Raw genomic sequence first — 18,234 nt, forward strand, 5'->3', positions numbered from 1 at the left:
ATCTGCTTTATAATAGGGAAACCAAATGTAAACTTAAACCACAAAAATTAAGATACCAGCTTATATGCAAATACTTTTGAGTGGTGTCTGGGCTTTGCACCCCATGAAATAGACATACATTTGTATATACTCCACAAGCACGAGGACCACACTTGGGATCCCAGAACCCACTTTAAAAAAAATGGGCAGGCATGACAAGTCCTTAGGAGGCAGAGAAACTGAAAATTGGCTATCTAGCCTTGCTGGAATTGGTGAGCTTCAGGGTCAGCAAGAGAGCCTGCCTGCCTCCATCAATACAGTGAGAAATAATTGAAAAAGACATATGGTATCAGCCTTGCACTTATACACACGTACATGCATAAATGTACACACATAGTCATACACACAAAAAGGTCAAAACCACAATACCAATAGGATGATGTTTCTATAGAGCTATATATATAAGTGTGTTATACATAAGTGAGTACTCTGTGTGTGTGAGTGTGTGTGTGTGTGTGTGTGTGTGTATGTATGTGTGCTTATTAAATGTAATGAAAAATGTATTTTAGCTTTTAGAGTCCAGCAAAGCATTTTCTTCCAACCTCAATGGCACGTAAACTCTCAGGTTCATACTGTCTCTCCAACAGCAGCCATGTGGCTGCTTTTGGATCATGAATGGTTAGGCTGATTAAGCAAGAAGTAGCAACTTATTTAGATGTCCTGGCAACACATAAATAGGATATAATTTGGGTATTCCTCCCCCTCCACACACACACACAGGCAGATCAAGAGTCTTTCAACCTGGGTCAAGCATTCTGGGAAACTAGCAGTATTGAAAGGGGAATGGCAAATAAGTGTTCTCTCTGCTACTGAAAAGGACAGAAGAGTAGGCGTTCTATGCCTGGGAATCTTTTTTTTTTCACCTCTGGGTGCTTTTACGACTTATTTGCCATGCATTGGAAAACCCTTTGCCTAGAAGAGAATACCACTGTGCCAATACATACCTGTGTGCTCATGGGGGCACTCCTTCTAACCAAGTGCTGAGGATACATACAACTTGGGCCTGAGCTGCAGCCAGGACTACAAAACAGCTAGTCACCAGGTGCATTCTTTTATACTGCTGAACAACAGTGACCACGTAGTCATGGATTTAAACAAGTCAAAAGACCAGGTGGTATTATAGCTCATCAGGGGTATGTCACCAGCCCGAAAGCTCTGGTTGGATGGCCTCTCTCAGGAACTCCTCCCACTGGTGTTCATTCGGCTCTAGTTTCATTCAGCTCCTGCTGGCTGTCAGCTGGGTGGGGCTGACCTAAACTCCGCAGCCACCCTACTTTATCCTTGGAGAAAATGTGCTGCATAGCTTCCTTCTGGAGCCTTGATGCTGTGTATGACCTCTTCTGTTTCTAGGTAGGACAAGAGACTCCCCTTAGAAAGGTGGGTCCACCCACCTCATCTCCCTAGCCTTTGAGCCAACTGATTTGGTACCTTAATTAGGCAGGCAAAAAAAAAAAAAAATCCCACTGTCATAGTATTCAATAATCAGAATGCATTAGCTTGAAACACCACAACAGTAGAGCATAGATTGGATGGGTTGAGCAAAATAAATTTATAATAAGGGTATTTCTCCCCATTCTGGATGCTAGGACATCAGCATGGTAAAGTTCGGGTGAGGGCCTCTTCCTGGCTTGCTGTTAGCTATTTGTGTCCTTACAAAATAGAGAGAGGGAACAACAAATGTTCTTGGAAACTGAAAAAACAAATCCTCATCTAAACCTAATTACCTCCTTACATCCAGTCACATTTCGGATCAGGGTTTCCACCCATCACACCTTCTTATCATGCAGCCAAAAGTGGACAGCATGGCAGGCCCAACTGGTGATTCCTCTTTCAAGAAAAGCACGTAGTCACTGTCTGGATTGAACACCAGTATCCTGGGGACATGGGCATCCAGGGCAATGTGAATAAACTGTGATCCTGGTATCAAAAGACTCAGACTAGAGTAGTGTCAAAGAAGCCAGATTCTACAGCCAGAAAATCTGTTTCTTAGGGACTGTTTCACCATGAGAAGTCCTTGACTAGAGTTTTAATTTTTTTCTTATGAGAACATAGGACCAGTGAGATGGTCCTATGGGTAAAGATGCTTGCTTGCTATCATGTCCTCAGGATTCACATGGTAAAGAGAGAGCCAGCTTCCACAAGTGTTCTCTCTGCATGTATGCAGCGGCATATGCGCCGCCCCCCATAGAAGTGTTAAAAATAGACTTTACCTCATAGAATGGTTCTGGGAATTTAATCTGATGATTCAAACCAATAGTTCCTAGTAGGTACTCCTAATAAGTAAGTAGTATTAGCTATTATTTTGTTTAACAACCACACTCCTAAATCAAAAGAGTCTCCACATTCCACCAACACAGGCTTGCTGGTGTTATATTTACTCTGCTAAACAGAATGGATCAAGTTAAGTTGTATCGTTAGGAATATGGAATAGGAACAGGGTATGGTGGTGCATGCCTGTAATCCTAGCACTTGGGAGGTAAAGGCAGAAAGATTTTTAATTCAAGGCCACCCATGGCTACATATTGTGTGTGAGGGCAGTCTGAGCTACATTAGACCTAGTCTCAAAAACCAAAAGAGCAAAAAATGGAAGAAAAAAAAGAAAGGGGAGGGTAAGGAGGCCTCAGCCAAAATTGCCAAATTAAGAACAATAGAAGAAACACTTACTGTGAAGTGTATAGAAACCAGTGGGTTCCTGCACCCTAGGCAAATGTAAAACAGCTATAATTAAAATTCGTAAGGCACTTCATGGAACTCTCTCTCTCATCAGAGACCTGCCTTCCAATCCCTTCCCCACCCCAAGGGAACAAAAACAATACAATTGGGAGAAATCCAATTCCCATCTGGGAGATGATGTAATATAATCTAGATTTTAATCTTTATCCTTAAGGAGGGCTGCCCAAGGGACTAGTTTCTCCCATGACTAAATCTTAGCATGGATGAGAATAATGTTCTAGTCAAGGAACGAAATACAGGTACCAGAGTGCCCAGGAACACTAGGTGGCGGTCCAGGACCATGAATTAGTGCAGCATTTTGGCAGCTACAGCATCACAGACAGACAAGGGGGTGGGAGGGAACCCCATGGTAGTAGACTGCAGCAAAAGTGTTGTCCCTCACAAACCCAGAAACGTTGCAGAAAAGGCTTGAGAGATGTCCAGGAACTACCTAGAATGAACAGGTAAATTGTTCCCTGTATAACCCCAGAATACAAAGTCCTGGAGCGGTGGTGATTATTCCAGATGCTGAAACTCTAACAAACCTAAGATGACAGGTAAACAGTAAATATGATGCACTTAGGGTCTTGTTCAGCCTCTTTTCTTTTCTCCCTCCCTCCCTCCCTCACTCACTCTCTCCCTCCGTCTGTAAGTCTCTAAAGTCTCTATATCTGTGTGCCTCCTCTGTCTCTGGCTAGCTCACTATTGCATCTCCCCGCCAACTCTTTCTTTGCTTTTACTTTCTTCTTTGTTCTCTCTCTCCCTCTCCCTGTGAGACAAACCCAAGGCCTGACACATAGAAGGCAAACACACTGAGTTACATTCCAACTCCAAAGCAATAAATGCAACCTCTAAAATAAGAACTTAGAAGGGGAAAAAATAAGGCAGATATGAGTTGTTTGTGGAACAATACAAATAACCATCATGATGGTGCTTAATGAATTAGAGACACAAAATAAATAAAATCAGAGAAATGATATATAGACAAGAAGAGACTATTAACAAAGAAATGAAGACTATGAGGAAAACCACAGAGGGAGGAATTTATGGCTACCACTCTAAACTTAGCCGTAGTAGGGGGATCATAGGCAATGTGGGGGCTACTGTAGTTGTTTTGCTAACTGGTGACACTATCAAACAGTCTCCTAAACATTTCTATTTATACCCATAGACATGTGCTGCTTTCAACCTTGGCCAGAGAAGCCTCTTTCTGCAGTGGACAGTGGTCGGGGCAGAGAAGCATAAGTAGTCAAAGTGCAGAGGATGGAGAGCTCTCAGAAGAACAAAACAAAACAAACCAACAAAGAAAAACACACTGACTGAACTATCTTACAATCCTGCAATCCAACTACTGTGTCTCTCTTGGCAAGACACATCAGGGTGGCATTTTTTTATGATAACCAAGACACACAATCAGTTCAGATGCTTATCAGCAGATGGATACAGAAAACACGTACACATGTGCAGTGAAATTTGATTGTGAATTTTTAAAATAAGGAAATTTGGCAGGGTGCTGTAATCTCAGCAGTCAAGAACAGGAAGCAAAAGGATCATTGAAAGTCCAAGGCCAGCCTGGGCTATAGAGTGAGAGGCTGCTTTAAAAAAAGAAAAAAGAAAGAAAGAAATTCTGAAAGAACAAAAAGAAAGAAAGAAAAGGAAATTCTGTCATTTGCCACAATATGGTCGAACATAAAGGCTGTTGTGGTAAACGATAACAAGTATAGCATGAACTAGCTTCCAGGTGAATTCTAACTACACACTAGCATTGAACTCAGAGAAGCGGAAAGAAGAGAATGGTGGTTGTAAGGACAAGGGGCAGAAGTTAGCAGATGAATGCTAGTCACACCATACAAAGGTGGTTAGCTAGGAGGAATACACACAAGAGTTCTAATATGTAACCTAGTGATAAGGCATTGTAATAACAATGTTATATACACCTGAAAATTGCTGAGTATTGTTTTTGTTTTTGTGTTTTGGAGATAAAATCTGAGTATACAGCACAGACTGGCTCAAACAGGAGATCCTCCTGCTTAAGTTTCTGAATGCTGGTGTTACAGTCCTGGATAACTATGTCCATCTTTGAGAGTAGATTTTAAACGTTTTTACCACGCTCCCTCAAGAATGTAAGGTCATAGATACCTTCACTTAATATTTTCCAAATTGGTACATGTATACAGTTGCATTGTACATCATAAATAAATATAATTGTGCTGGACAATCAAGAATGATACATTTAAGGCTGGGTATGATGGCACATGCCTTTAATCCCAGAATTCAGGAGGTAGAGGCAGGCATATCTCTGAGTTCAAGGCTAGCCTACTCTGTAGCAGAATTTTCCCTGTTCAATTACTTTAAATATTAATACAACAAGAATCCTGTGGTTGGACAGGGAAAAGGGAGGCAGAGCTAAGAGTTTCAGAGACAGGGACAGGGAGAGGATGAGAGGAGAAGGAAGGAAGATGGAGGAAGAGGAAGATGATCCAGATTCCCCATGGCTTTAAATAGCCACAGGTAGTTATGAATATCATAAAAGGATGGAATAATTGCGATAACTTATCTAATATAGGTGGGCAGCTTGTATCATTATCAATTGGCTCTGAAATTATTGTGTAGTCATCTTGTGAATTGAGAATTTATTGATATATATATATATCAATCTGACTAATTGATTATAAGCTTCTAGAGTTTTGATTTACTGGGTTAAGGGGATGTGTGACAACTAGCTGCAGGAGGTGGATGGATGAGAAGGTATAAGCGGCTCTGAGGCAAGTGAACTGAACTGGAGCAGGGAAGACTGTGGAATGGGGCTAGCCTAGAGGTGGAGAGACCATGGGCAGAGAGTAGCTGGGTATAGCGTGGGTTGATGCAGATTTTTTTTAATATTTCCCACAACACTGCTCTACAGAGTAAATTCTGGGACAGCCAAGGATACACTGTGAGACCTTATCTTTTTAAAAGGGGGATTACAGGGGGTTGGATAGATGGTTCAGAGGTTAAGACTGCTCTTCTAAAGGTCCTGAGTTCAATTCCCAGCAGCCACATGGTAGCTCACAACCATCAGTAATGGGATCTGATGCCCTTTTCTGGTGTGTCTGAAAATGGCTACAATGTGCTTGTATACATAAAATAAGTAAATAAATCTTCAAAAACGGAATTACAAAAATTAATTCAAAATATATTTTTTTAAAAAGCTGGCCTATGAACAAAATCCTTCAAACCAGTGTTTCTCAACCTGTGGATCATGAAATCTTTGACAGTCCTCTATCTTTAAAAATATTTACATTATGATTCATAACAGTAGCAAAATTACAGTCGTGAGGTAGCAACGAAAAAACTGTTATTGTTGGGGGGTCACCACAGCATGAGGAAGTGTATTAAAGGGTCGCAGCATCAGGAAGGCTGAGAACCGCTGTTTCATATATTGGAGTGGAACACACATACCCCCAACTCTGTGGAAGCTCAGTCTCTTGACTGCTAAGTATTCTAGTGTCTCGTGGGCACAAATGCAGCTTTGACTCTTGTCCAAGGAGGTCACCTCATTATCTGAAGAATCCGTATCTGCCTCACAGGAACGAGAGCTCTTGCCACGCTCTGGTGATTCTTGTTAGAAATGGCAGGATACCCCCCCCCTGTTCTTTCATCAGCCCCCAGGAGGAGTTCCAGCATTTTACCACATGAGCTCCAGGACTTCTCTCTTTATGTTTAGCTGGGACTCCAGAAGATCCATGCAGGCATAGATCTTTAAGGGTGGTGTATGAAAGTAGAAGGAACATGATGTTTAACAAGACTAAACATGTTGATAGAGGCTTATACCCAAGGGGCATAATATCAGTGGTTTTGTTTTAGAGGTTAAGGGAGTTTCTTGCAGCTTGTTCAGATAGTGGCCTGAAATACTGCCCAAAGGTGATTTATTCTAAATTAAGAACAACTCTCAGGTCTTGGCCTACTCACAGAAAGACATCTGAAGCCGAAATGAGACTGCAATGTTACAGTGAATTAATTAACTAAAACAGAACAGTTTGGCCACCTCAGTAGGTCCTGAGGACATGGCTTTGTAAATGATTTTCTAAGGAGAGCCCAGGCACCTCTCTAGTGACTGCTCTGTTTGCCAGAAGCTGCCGTGCCTTTGGTCCAGAGAAAGAACCATGCATGCTTCACTGTAAAATGACTACTCTGTTAATTGTTGCCCCAACCTTTGTCAAATGAACCAGTGATCAGCTTCAGGTGTAATGGTGAACTATTGCATAGGTTGGTGGACTATTCTGTTTTCTTCAGAGAAATAGAATCAAGACATGTGAATATTCTAGGTGTCAAGGAATCAGGGACAGCCTTTCCATAGGTTCATACTGAGGACCCTTCCTGTCTCCTCTGAGACCTCTAAAAAGGGGACACCTTACTCTCCCTTGTAGGCCTAAGCTCTTATTAGAGCTCCCACAACACTGTCTGCCTATCTATGGTATTGGGGCTGATCCTTGCTCAGGCCCTGGCTCTGTCACCAGTTGTCTGTATGTCCATAGTATTGATAATTCTCTTAATAAACACAATACTCAAAAAATGCTCTGCCATGGGATCCCCCAGTCATGAGCCCCCAAAGCCAAGACTTAGCAGATTGGATGACTCCAACACGTGCCAAGAACGTGCTAGAGTTTGGATATGTCCCTTAAGTTTCATTTCCTAATGCAACAGAAGTGAGGGGTAGGACTTGACAACTTTTTTTTTTTTTTTTTTTTTTGTCGTACTGAAGATAGAACTGAGGACCTTGTACAACTGAGCAATGTCTCTAGACCAGAGATGTGGTGCTTCTAAGACATGATTATATCATGAGGAATCTCCCTTCATTGTTAGAGTAAGTTAGTAATCACCAGAACAGGTTTGTTTGAAAAGTGAGTTTGGCTGGGTGGAATGGCATACACCTTTCGTCCTAGCACTTAGGAGGGAGATCTTTGTGAGTTCAAGGCTAGCCTGGTTCACATAATGAATACCAGGCCAGCCAGGGACACAGCATGAGAGTCTGCTTCCATATAGTGAAGTAAAATAAAATAGGTGGGGGTTGGCCATTGTTCAATCCTATTAGCCACATGCTGCCTTTTGACATGCTATGACACAGATGTGAGCTCCTGACCTTGGACTTAAGTCTCTAGAACTGTAAGAAGACAGGGGCAATCCACTTGCTAATCTAGAACAGAACTGTGACAGATATACTCAGAAATAATATTGAATCTGAACACCCCCACAGTGCAGTAAGATAGAAGCAAAGTTATCATAGTATGTCATTAGAATTCTGAGATTATTTGATACCATCCCTGAAGTAACCCTCATTGGGTCAGAGGAGAGTTCATAAGATCAGTTCAGCTTTACCTACATCTCTGAGTGGTTCCTGAACTCACCTGTCAGCTATTAGTAGCCTGAAATTCAGAAAGTTACCATTAGAATAGACTTATTAAACCAATGCCAAATATACACTGATTCTCCAACCCATGGGAAAAGGTCTATTGTAGTATGAAAGGACAAACTGAAGCCACTAGTAATACATATCTATGGTAATGGCAAAGCAAAAATGACACTCCATTCATAGAGGGACTGTGATGATTTGTGGCATCACTGACAATTAAAAATGCAGGTTGTTGATCATCACATCACACATCTCGGAGAATGACAGTGATGGTGAAAATTGTAATCGGATGATTATTCCAAGAACAAATGTGATTGTATATGAGGATTCCTTGGTTTTACAATCCATGTGCTCCTGAGCACCTGACTATCAAAAGGATAAGCTTGAAAAGCCAGTGTAGCCGGGCGGTGGTGGCACATGCCTTTAATCCCAGCACTTGGGAGGCAGAGGCAGGTGAATTTCTGAGTTCGAGGCCAGCCTGGTCTACAAAGTGAGTTCTAGGGCAGCCAGGGCTACACAGAGAAACCCTGTCTTGAAAAACCAAAAAAAAAAAAAAAAAAAAAAAAAAAAAAAAAAAAAAAACAAAAAAAAAAAAAAAAAAAAAACCGAAAGAAAGAAAGAAAGAGAAAAAAGAAAATAAAGAAAAGCCAATGTAACATCACTTATGTGTGTGAAGTATGTATGTACATGTTCATATATGTGTCTCTTCCTCAATTACTTTCCACTTTATCTTTTGTGAGCATCTCTCAGTGAACTTGGAGCTGGCTGGTTCAGTAGGACTACCTAGCCAGAAAGCCCCAGGGTAGTCCTACTTCCACTGCTGTAGCACGGGCATTATTGGTGCGAGCCACCGTGCCTGGCTTTTTGTGTTGGTTCTGGAGATCTGAACTCAGACGTTCATGTTTGCACAGACATCTCTTCGTCTCCTAGTGCCATTTCTTACCTCAGGCTTATATTCTAAGGTAGTCTTTGGGGATCTTGATTACCAGCACATTACACCATTGCATCATTTCTTTGCACTGGTGCCACTGTTGTCACTGACTAGGAAATGGAGGCCAATCCAGGTACCCCGGCAGCATGCTTGCTAAACAGAACATGAAAAATCACTTCTGAACAAAACCAGGGCTCTTGAAGTGAATAGTACTTCGGTGATCTCATAATCTAAGGCATGTCAAGATTGTGCTTGTAAGATGAGAAAATACCCTCATCTTGGCTTTAAAAAAATAACATTGGGGGGCATAGCAACAAGTTATGTGTGACATACTAGAGACAGACTTTACTTCAGGGTTGGGTGCTAGAGTGTTGAGCAAGAATCTGCTAGTTTGGAGTAGGGCCCAGAAAAATAAAGAAGTTTTTCTTGTCTAGCATCTGTGGCTTCAGGAATAGTTCCCTCTGTCCAGTTGATAAGGAAAACAAGAAAACAAATAAGCTAAAAAGAATCATGTGTGACTTTAATCACTAAAAACATGTAGGCAGCACCTATATTAGTTTCTTCACTGCTGTATAACAAACTTTTCTCACCCAACAGCTTAAAGCAACAAAATATGGAGTGTTGCCTGTGTTTCTACTTTGGAGCACTGTCTGTGATTTGGATCAGTAGGATGCAACTCCACATGCTACTCCTAAGGATATAACATCACACCCATGTTTCATATCATGACAGTTTTAGACACTACTAGATCACCTTTGCAAGGAGATCCTAAAATTAATCAGCTGGCATGGAAGTGGAACTTCCAAGTGGAAGTTGGCTTGGCAGGATAGAGACTGCATCTTTTTCAACCAACCACCATATGTGGCATATGTGGAAGGATTCTTTAATTTCTGGAGTAGAGTACTTGCTGATCAAATGATACTGGGATGCACTACATAGGCTAAGAAGGACAGTGTGGAAGGTGTGGTGGCCTTCTTAGTACTCTTGTGCTTTGTCATTAGCGGTGATGGACATTTGCAGCAGCCTAATTCACTCAGGACATGGAATGGCTCAGCCCAGGTGGTTAAGTAAAAACACTTGAGACAGCTCACTAAGCCAAGCACCATGACCTGTTAAACGGCTATCTCTGGACAAGGGGAATAAAAAAATGGTGGTAGCAGCACACAATTTTAATCCCAACACTCAGGAGGCAGAGGCATGCAGATTCCTGTGAGTTCCACACAGTGAGTTCCAGGCTAGCCACAGTGAGACTGACTTCACAAAGGCAAAATGAAAACAAACAAGGCAATGCTTTAGAAAGACGACAGTTCTAAATACCAGGGATGACACTTGTGATCTGTTGCAAAATACAGGCTTGCCATGTTTTTGTTTTTTGGTATTTTGAGACAGTGTTTCTCTGTATAGCCCTGGATGTCCTGGAACGCACTCTGTAGACCAGGCTGACCTCAAAATCAGAGAGCTACCTGCCTCTGCCTCCCAAGTCCTGGGATTAAAGGCGTACGCCACCACNGCCCCTTGTGTTTATTTTTTTTTTAAGATTTATTTATTTTATGTATGTGAGTACACTGTTGTTATCTTCAGTCATAATTTTTACCTAAGGAGACAATAACAGCAGCCAGCACAGGGGGAAAAAATCAAGAAAGCAGTAAGAAGTTGTGTTTTCAAACAAAACACAGGGCAAAAGCCAGCCATTTATTGAGTAGTTTAAGACAGTTTTCTCAGGGGTAATTATTTTAGCTAACACATGCTAGGAGGTCTCAGCATCCTCCTTTTACATTGTAATCACTCTGAACTATTTGCTGAATCTTGCTGACCACTGTAACAGCAGGATCACACTCTTGAGTGTAGATCACTCATCATTGTTGGAAGACCTTTCAGACTTTAATTTTTCCAGTATCTTCTCCAGATACTGGATTAAATGGCGTCTTTTAAACCTGAAAATAAACATACACATCATGTAAAAAAATAAAATAAAAATATTCCCAAAGAACCTGTGCTATAGGAAGTGCAGTGTGATGCAAAGAATAGCTTCAACACATCTGCGGAAATAGTAAGTGTGCCCCAGGTACACCAGGTACTCTAGCCAATATGAAGTGTCTGCTAAGGGTCAGTGTCTAGCTCAGTATTACAGTGACAAAGGAGCATTGAGTGGGCCTGGAAGGAAGTGTCAAACACAGGTGATATCAACCTGAGTGTCTATGTCCCCAGCCTTCACTATAAGGTGAGGGCCAGGGACTGAGAGATTCAAGGCAGGTGTGCCCCACCCCCTCCTCACTCAACCACTGCAGTGACCCAACAGCTTGAAGATGTGCAGTCCCACACGTCTGNACCCACCTTGCCGCCTCCTTGATGGAGAACTCANCTAACTGTATCCTGACTTCCAGAGGTCCTTGCACTTCTTCAAGGATCTTGAAAAGCCTTCCGTATCCTGAAGAAAATATAAGAATACTCGAGTATTTCTTACAAATGAAATAGAAGTGGATGTGGATGTGGGGGAATCTGTGTGTTGCTCGGTAACAGACTTTCTGGCCAAGGATGCCAGTGGGTGGGTATGTGTTCTGAATGCCTATGCAGATACTAATATAATTCTTATGAACCCAGTAACATTACAGATGAAGGATGGGGTCTGCTGAGATGTTTTAGTTTGAGTTAAAAGCGATTATATAGAAAACCTTGCTTCTTGCAAAGGCCCTCTCTCTGGAGGCAGTTTCAGGTTATTCTAATCATACAATAGAGCCTTGCTTCTGTTACTAACCAGTTTGATTACTTACGTCGTCCAAAGCGTCGGATTTCTGTCATCAGGGCACATTTTATTTCGTTATTGGACAAATTTGAACTCAGTGAAGAAACATAGGGCCGAGCTTCTGATGAAGACATTGCTGGAGCCTTGGAAGTGCCTTCAGAGGAGTCACTGTTAACACTTCCCCCCACAACTGTGTCGTGGCCACCATCCTTGCGATGAAGAGAGTCTTCAGGCCGAGAATCTCCTGGCATGGGGAGAACGGCTTCTCCTGCCACAGGCATAAGCTGTTTGGAAGCACAGTTCTGTGCGCAGACTTTCGGATCAGCCTCCACCATCCCCACCTGGGCCTTCTGGCTAACAAGAGCACCTGGAAAGCAAAGCAGCCAGCTGAGCTGTGACAAGGCTGAGCTGTGACAAGACTGAGCTGTGACATGGCTGAGCTGTGACACGGCTGAGCTCCGAGGCTCCACCTGGGCACCCTTTTTTGCTCTTCAAGGTCAAAAATTCTTTCAGAGGAAGAGAGTGCACAAGAGAGAAATCTTAACCATGACAAACTGACCTCAGGACACAGCATACAAAACCAACACCTCCTACCTTGTGGCTTCATGACCAGATGCACAAATTAGTTGAACAGGACAGAGAAGAAACAACATAGATAGCTTAGTGTCATCTTGATATTCTTTATAAGTCTAAAAGCTGACAGTGTCACAAGGTATACACCTTCACTAAAAATAAGAATCTATAGGATTCTTGTTTTCTCTACTAATCTTTCACTTTGGTTCCAAGGTGAATCCTTTTCCCTCTCTGTGTAAAACTTTTGTGTCATTTGCTCATGTTCTGTTGCATCTTCCAGGTGCTTGGATCCACATAAAACGTGGAACACAGGAACTGCTCCTGTCCCTATGGAAGTATGATGTGGAAACATCAGAGAGGAATCACACAGTGGGGTTCTCGTGTTGGCGAAGAAGTCAACAGACATGTGAGAGAAAGCAGCAGATGGTGCTCACAGGGCCACCAGCTTATCATTCCCTTTTGGGAGGTGTCCTCTGTGCAAAACAGAGGAGGAGACAGAGGTAGCCTGTGTAGATGTGAAGAAAATAGGGAGGGAAGGGAAGATAAGATTTGTGTAGTAAATAATTGATACAGAGTACGAAGGTGACCACTGGGACCCAGATAATTGTCAGTCGATGAGAGCAGGTGATGCAGAGCCTGATGAACCACGGACAAAAGTTGGGTTGCGTCTTGCATGCTTGGGAACACAGGATGGGTTTGGTTGGTTGGTTGGTTTTTTGCAGCATGAATGTGGCCAGCTATACCTACTGATATCCTTACCGTGGCTGTGAAGTGAAAGTGGCTGATAGGAAGTGTGTACAGATGGAAAGGAGACTGAGCAAGATAACACTTACTTTTCTGCTCGGTGGGAATTAAGTTATGGCAGGAGTGAACAAGCATGAACAATTTCAATGGCCTGATTTAGAAACTAGTACACACTCAAGCAAAACAAGAAAATAAAAAGGAGGGAAAGAAGTGACAAGGCTTCACCAATGAGGAGGAAATGGAAGCAGATTGCGGAGGACAGACATCCCAGGCAGTTGGGACCGAGGAGATGGCTCTGTGGTTAAGAATACTGTCTACCCTCCCAGAGAACATGGACGGATTCAAGTCCCCACATTCACAAGGCAGCTCACAATCATCAGCAGCTCCAGTCCCAGGGAATCCCAAGCCGCCTTCTGGCTTCTGTGAGCAACAGGTCCACAAGTGGTACATAGATACACATGCAGACAAAACACAACACACACTACACACACACACACACACACACACACCAAAATAAGAAATCCCCAAAAGCTGTTGTGAATAAAAGTAGATGTCTAGTCTACAGCAGCAGCTGCTGAGAAGGGAATTCCAGTGTCAGTGCAGACCTGGTCTGCACAGCTCTTGCAGGGTTGATGACACAGAAGACAGGAATCCAGACGACATTCTCACGCAGCGGAAAGAAGAGGATAGGTGAAGGAGAAGCAAGGCTAGGTGAAAGAGGTCTGCCTCCTCTTAGATCCTGTCCTACGCTAGCTGCATGGAGCTGGTTTGAACCTGTTGCTCTCCCTGCAGCAACTCCTAACGCTTTCATCATTTCGCCTGTGTTTTCTTCAACTTGTAAACACGTCAGGATCTGTCCTCCCAACAATGATGTATTTACCTTCTCCCTTTGCCTCAGCAGAAGCTTCAAGAGATTCATGTGACACCATGTCCAGAGTATAACTTTTCTTAGGTGGACCCATGGCTTCTCCTTCTTCAACAGGGCTAATTTTCCGTTTCAGCATGGTATGCCCCTCTTTGTCAGGCTTCTTATCCTAGAAAATAGTTATGAAAATAGAATATTATTTCCCAGGCATGGTGGCACATGCCTTTGATTCCAGAACTGGCAGGCAGAGGCAGGCAGATCTCTGTGAGTTTGAGGCCAGCCTGGTCTACAGAGTAAGTTCCAGTATATTTGGGGCTATGTAGAACAAAACAAAATGAACAAAAGAGATTCTAGCAAAAGATGGAGTTAAGAACTTTCCTCCAGTTGACTCCACCATGAGAAGAGTCAGGAAAACGTAGCAATCTAAGAACTGTGTAAAAGCAGATGTGGCCAAATCTAAAAATACCAAAATGTGTGAAATGACAAAGAATTCAATGGTACAGTTTTAAAAATTATCCCCATGCTTAAAGGGCCAAGTAAGAAATCAAAGGATGAAAGAAAGGAATGAATTCATAAAACAGATGGGAGAAAAAGCAATTGAAATGGCGATCCTGGGGAGCCAGAGGCCAACAGGAACCTTGGAAAGGCAAAGGTCAGACATCAGACAAAACAATTAACAGAAAGCATCTGGACAAAAAAAAAAAAAAAAAAAATCTAGGAATCAAAGACAAGATTGAGGAATTATTACTTTCACATAGCAAAAAAAAAAAATAGGAAAAACAAACAAACAAACAACAACCACAGCAATCATGACCACAACTTTCAGGAATGCGGGAACATGATGAAGAGGCCAATCATGTGAACTTTTAGCTTAAAAGAAGGAACCAAGGCTCAGTCTAACCACGTACACTCTAGTGCCTCTTCAGGTCATCAGACAGCTCTAACGTGGAAGGGGCAGAACAAAAGAAAAATACTGGAAGCTGCGAGACGGCAGCTCCAAGTTAGGTACAAAGGCACACCCATCAGACTCCCAAGAGACGTCTTTGCAGAAGAGATGAGAGCCAAAGACTGATCTATTTCAAACCTTGAAAATCAGCTATTACTGGCGAAGATGTCTGTGCCTAGTATATTTATTCTTTAAACCCAGAGGAAAAAGAAAATCTTTTCATGATAAGCTTGAACTAAAACAATTTATCATGAGAGAAGACACTAACGAAGGAATACTACACACAGAAGATGAAGACAGTAGGGAGAGGGAATTTATAGAGCCCACCTCCAGCAGGAAGACAGGACATCAAGTGAGGGAGGGGGTTTCCATCCCACAGTCACACCTCTGACCCAGAATTGTTCCTGTCTGAAAGAACTGCAGGGATTGAAATGGAGAGGAGCCTGAGGAAAAGAAGGCCCAGAGTGGGACCTAGCTCAAGGGGAAGCCCCGAGGCCTGACACTATTACTGAAGCTATGGAGGGCTCACAAAAAGGAACCTAGCATGATCACCCTCTGGAATACCCAACAAGCAGCTGAAAGAGTCAGATGCAGATATTTGTACCCAACCTATGGACAGAAGCAGCTGACCCCTGTGGTTGATTTAGGGAAGGCTGAAAGAAGCTGAGGAGAAGGGTGACCCTGTAGGAGGACCAGCAGTCTCAACTAACCTGGACCTCTGAGATCTCTCAAACACTGGACCACCAACCAGGCAGCATACACCAGCTGATATGAGGCCCCCAACACACATACAGCAGAGGACTGCCGGGTCTGGGTTCAATCAGGGATGACACACCTAGCCCTCAAGAGACTGGAGGCCTCAGGGAGTTTAGAGGTCAGGTGAGATGGGGGCTGGGGGTGGAGAAATCCTCGTAGAGTCAGGGGGGTGGGAAGGAGGTATGGGATGTGGAACAGTCGGGGGGGGGGGGGGAACAAAATCTGGAATGTAAAAAAATAAATAAATAAGAAAATATGCAAAGTTTACAGAAACTCAAAAAAAAAAGAAAGAGAGAGAGAGAGAAAGAAAGAAAGAAAGAAAGAAAGAAAGAAAGAAAGAAAGAAAGAAAGAAAGAAAAGAAAGTCAGCCAGTGCTGACCAAGATGACTGTACCCAGTAGATTTATCTTTTAAAATTAGAGGAGAAAGAAAATCTTCTCATGATAAGCTTGAAGTAAAACAATTCATCATGAGAGAAGACACTAAAGAAGGAATACTACACACAGAAGATGGAGATCCACAGCAACATGAGAGCTTGGGGAATTAAAAACATCACTAGAAAATAGAGAGACAAACAGAAATTCAAAAAAGGGGCAAACATTTTTATCTCAGCGGACCCATAAAGCTTAAAAATGAACAGGGAAGAAATCAGTACGTACCTTGCGAAGATAACTCTAAAGAAAAAAAGTGAACTCCCCAGAAAATATGCAGTCTGGGGGCTGAGGAGATGGCTCGTTGTGCAAGATGTCTGCTCAGCCAGCACAAACACCTTCGGTTCGCTCTCCGGGGCCTAGAAAATGTCCTGCGCAGTTGCAGTCCTCTGCAACTCCAACGTCAGAAGTCGAGTGGCAGAGGCAGGACTATCCCTGAGGCAATCTGACCAGCAGGTCTAGCCTGAACAGTGAGGTCCATGTCCACTCAGAGACTGCCTTAAAACTAGTGTAGAAGGCACTAGGGGAAGACACCTGACGTCATCCTCCGGCCTCCACAAGCACAGGCATGCATAGGTGAGTGCACCCGCCTAAAAATGTGCAATCATCAAAAATGTGCAGAATTGAGAAATCTCAAAACAAAGCAAAAACAAAAACAAAATCCAACTGTGTCTGGTCTCCAAGACACTTATCTCAGAGTCAAAGATTAAAAGATGAAAAGGCAACGTAAGGAATATTTTACATTCCCAGACAAACAGAGTCTCAGAGGAAGCAAGGACACACCTGTGCTCCTATCTGAAAAACAAGCTGACTTCAAGATGAAAACTGTAAAACAATATAAAGAAAGTGACCGCACCTTAATAAATAGAATGATTTTTCCAAAGGAGGAAACAGTTGTAAATACAGCAAATGTTGGAGTGCATAACATTGCACTAAGGAATTAACCAAGAGACTTGCTCCCGGAGTAGTTTAGACCAATAGTGAGCCCAACCTTGAGTTCACCACATCTCTCCCTGGGTCCTTCATCTCTCTGTAAGTCTCTGATCTACGGCCTGACTGTTGCCTGTTTGCTCTGTAATTAACAGCACAGAAAACATGGGATGGGAAAGGAATGGGTAATTCTTTTCTACAGAAATCTGAGTTTTGCAATGGAAGAAGTTCCTTTACTGACCCATAATAGCACTCAAAACTGCATAGAGATGTTATCAACCTATAGCCATACGCCACGTCCAACATTTATGGGATAGTTCTCATATAAGGTTGCTTTTAACTTGTTAGCTGCTTTCAGTATATGATTCCCACAACAACATACACACATACATTATCCTTTTTTTTTTTCAGGGGCATGGAACCATACATAGTTTAATATTAAAGCTATGCATTTAGCTTAGGTAGTAAAAGCTGATTACATCGGAAATCCAGGGCATATAATGTTGGTTTCATTACTCTCTTAAAGTCAAATTAAACAGGCTAAGTTCACACTAGAACAGCAGATTATATATGTAGTATATTATAGTCTATTATAATAAGATGTATTATTAACTTGGTTGCAAAATCTGGGAAAATCTCAGTTTCTCAAGGCAAGAAGTGTCTTCTGTAAAAGCTATTCCCATATTGATACAATTAGTTTCATAGATGAAGAAGTACTGAGCGTGAAGGATCAGGGAGGTCCAGGTACAAGAACAGTGGCTGTTGTCAATACCACCTTCTCAGTAGTTGAGAAAAGCATCCAGACAAGGAAATCAACAAAATTCAAAGGAAAACTGAACCAAATATTCTACCCATTAGCCATAAATACACATTTTTATCATCAACCCATGGAAATTTCTCCACAATATATCACATTTTATGTCACAAAATAAGTCTTACTAGATTTAAAAAAAAAAAAAAAAAAAAACACCTTGCAGGGCTGGAACACTGACTGCTCTTCCAGAAGTCCTGAATTCAATTTCCAGCAACCACATGATGGCTCACAAACATCTGGAACAGAATCCGATGCCCTCTGATGGTGTGTCTGAAGACAGCTACAGTGTACTCACATACATAAATTAAATAAATAAATCTTTTTTTTATAAAAAGATATTTACTTCCATTTACAGGAGA

The 18,234-nt window shown here is 42.2% G+C and overlaps 1 protein-coding gene across 2 annotated transcripts in view; it reads right to left on the minus strand.

Moving 5' to 3' along the window:
* Positions 1-10,733: 10,733 nt before the first annotated feature.
* The window catches only part of LOC110287396 (integrator complex subunit 6-like), a 9,285-nt gene continuing 1,784 nt past the window's right edge, over positions 10,734-18,234 (minus strand). Inside the window, exons 1-5 of one of the 2 annotated variants that reach the window (XM_021154029.1) lie at positions 16,360-16,536; positions 14,015-14,168; positions 11,846-12,184; positions 11,409-11,502; positions 10,734-11,008 (exon numbers count right to left, since the gene is read on the minus strand). In XM_021154029.1, the coding sequence (XP_021009688.1) occupies positions 10,924-11,008; positions 11,409-11,502; positions 11,846-12,184; positions 14,015-14,138 (642 nt within the window). In that variant the 5' untranslated portion in view covers positions 14,139-14,168; positions 16,360-16,536 and the 3' untranslated portion in view covers positions 10,734-10,923. Of the gene's footprint in view, positions 11,009-11,408; positions 11,503-11,845; positions 12,185-14,014; positions 14,169-16,359; positions 16,537-18,234 lie in introns of those variants that run through there. The other variant, XM_029473646.1, reaches the window with a different exon arrangement.

The sequence above is a fragment of the Mus caroli genome, chromosome X (genome assembly GCF_900094665.2).
Source record: "Mus caroli chromosome X, CAROLI_EIJ_v1.1, whole genome shotgun sequence".
Taxonomy (NCBI): Eukaryota; Metazoa; Chordata; class Mammalia; order Rodentia; family Muridae; genus Mus; species Mus caroli.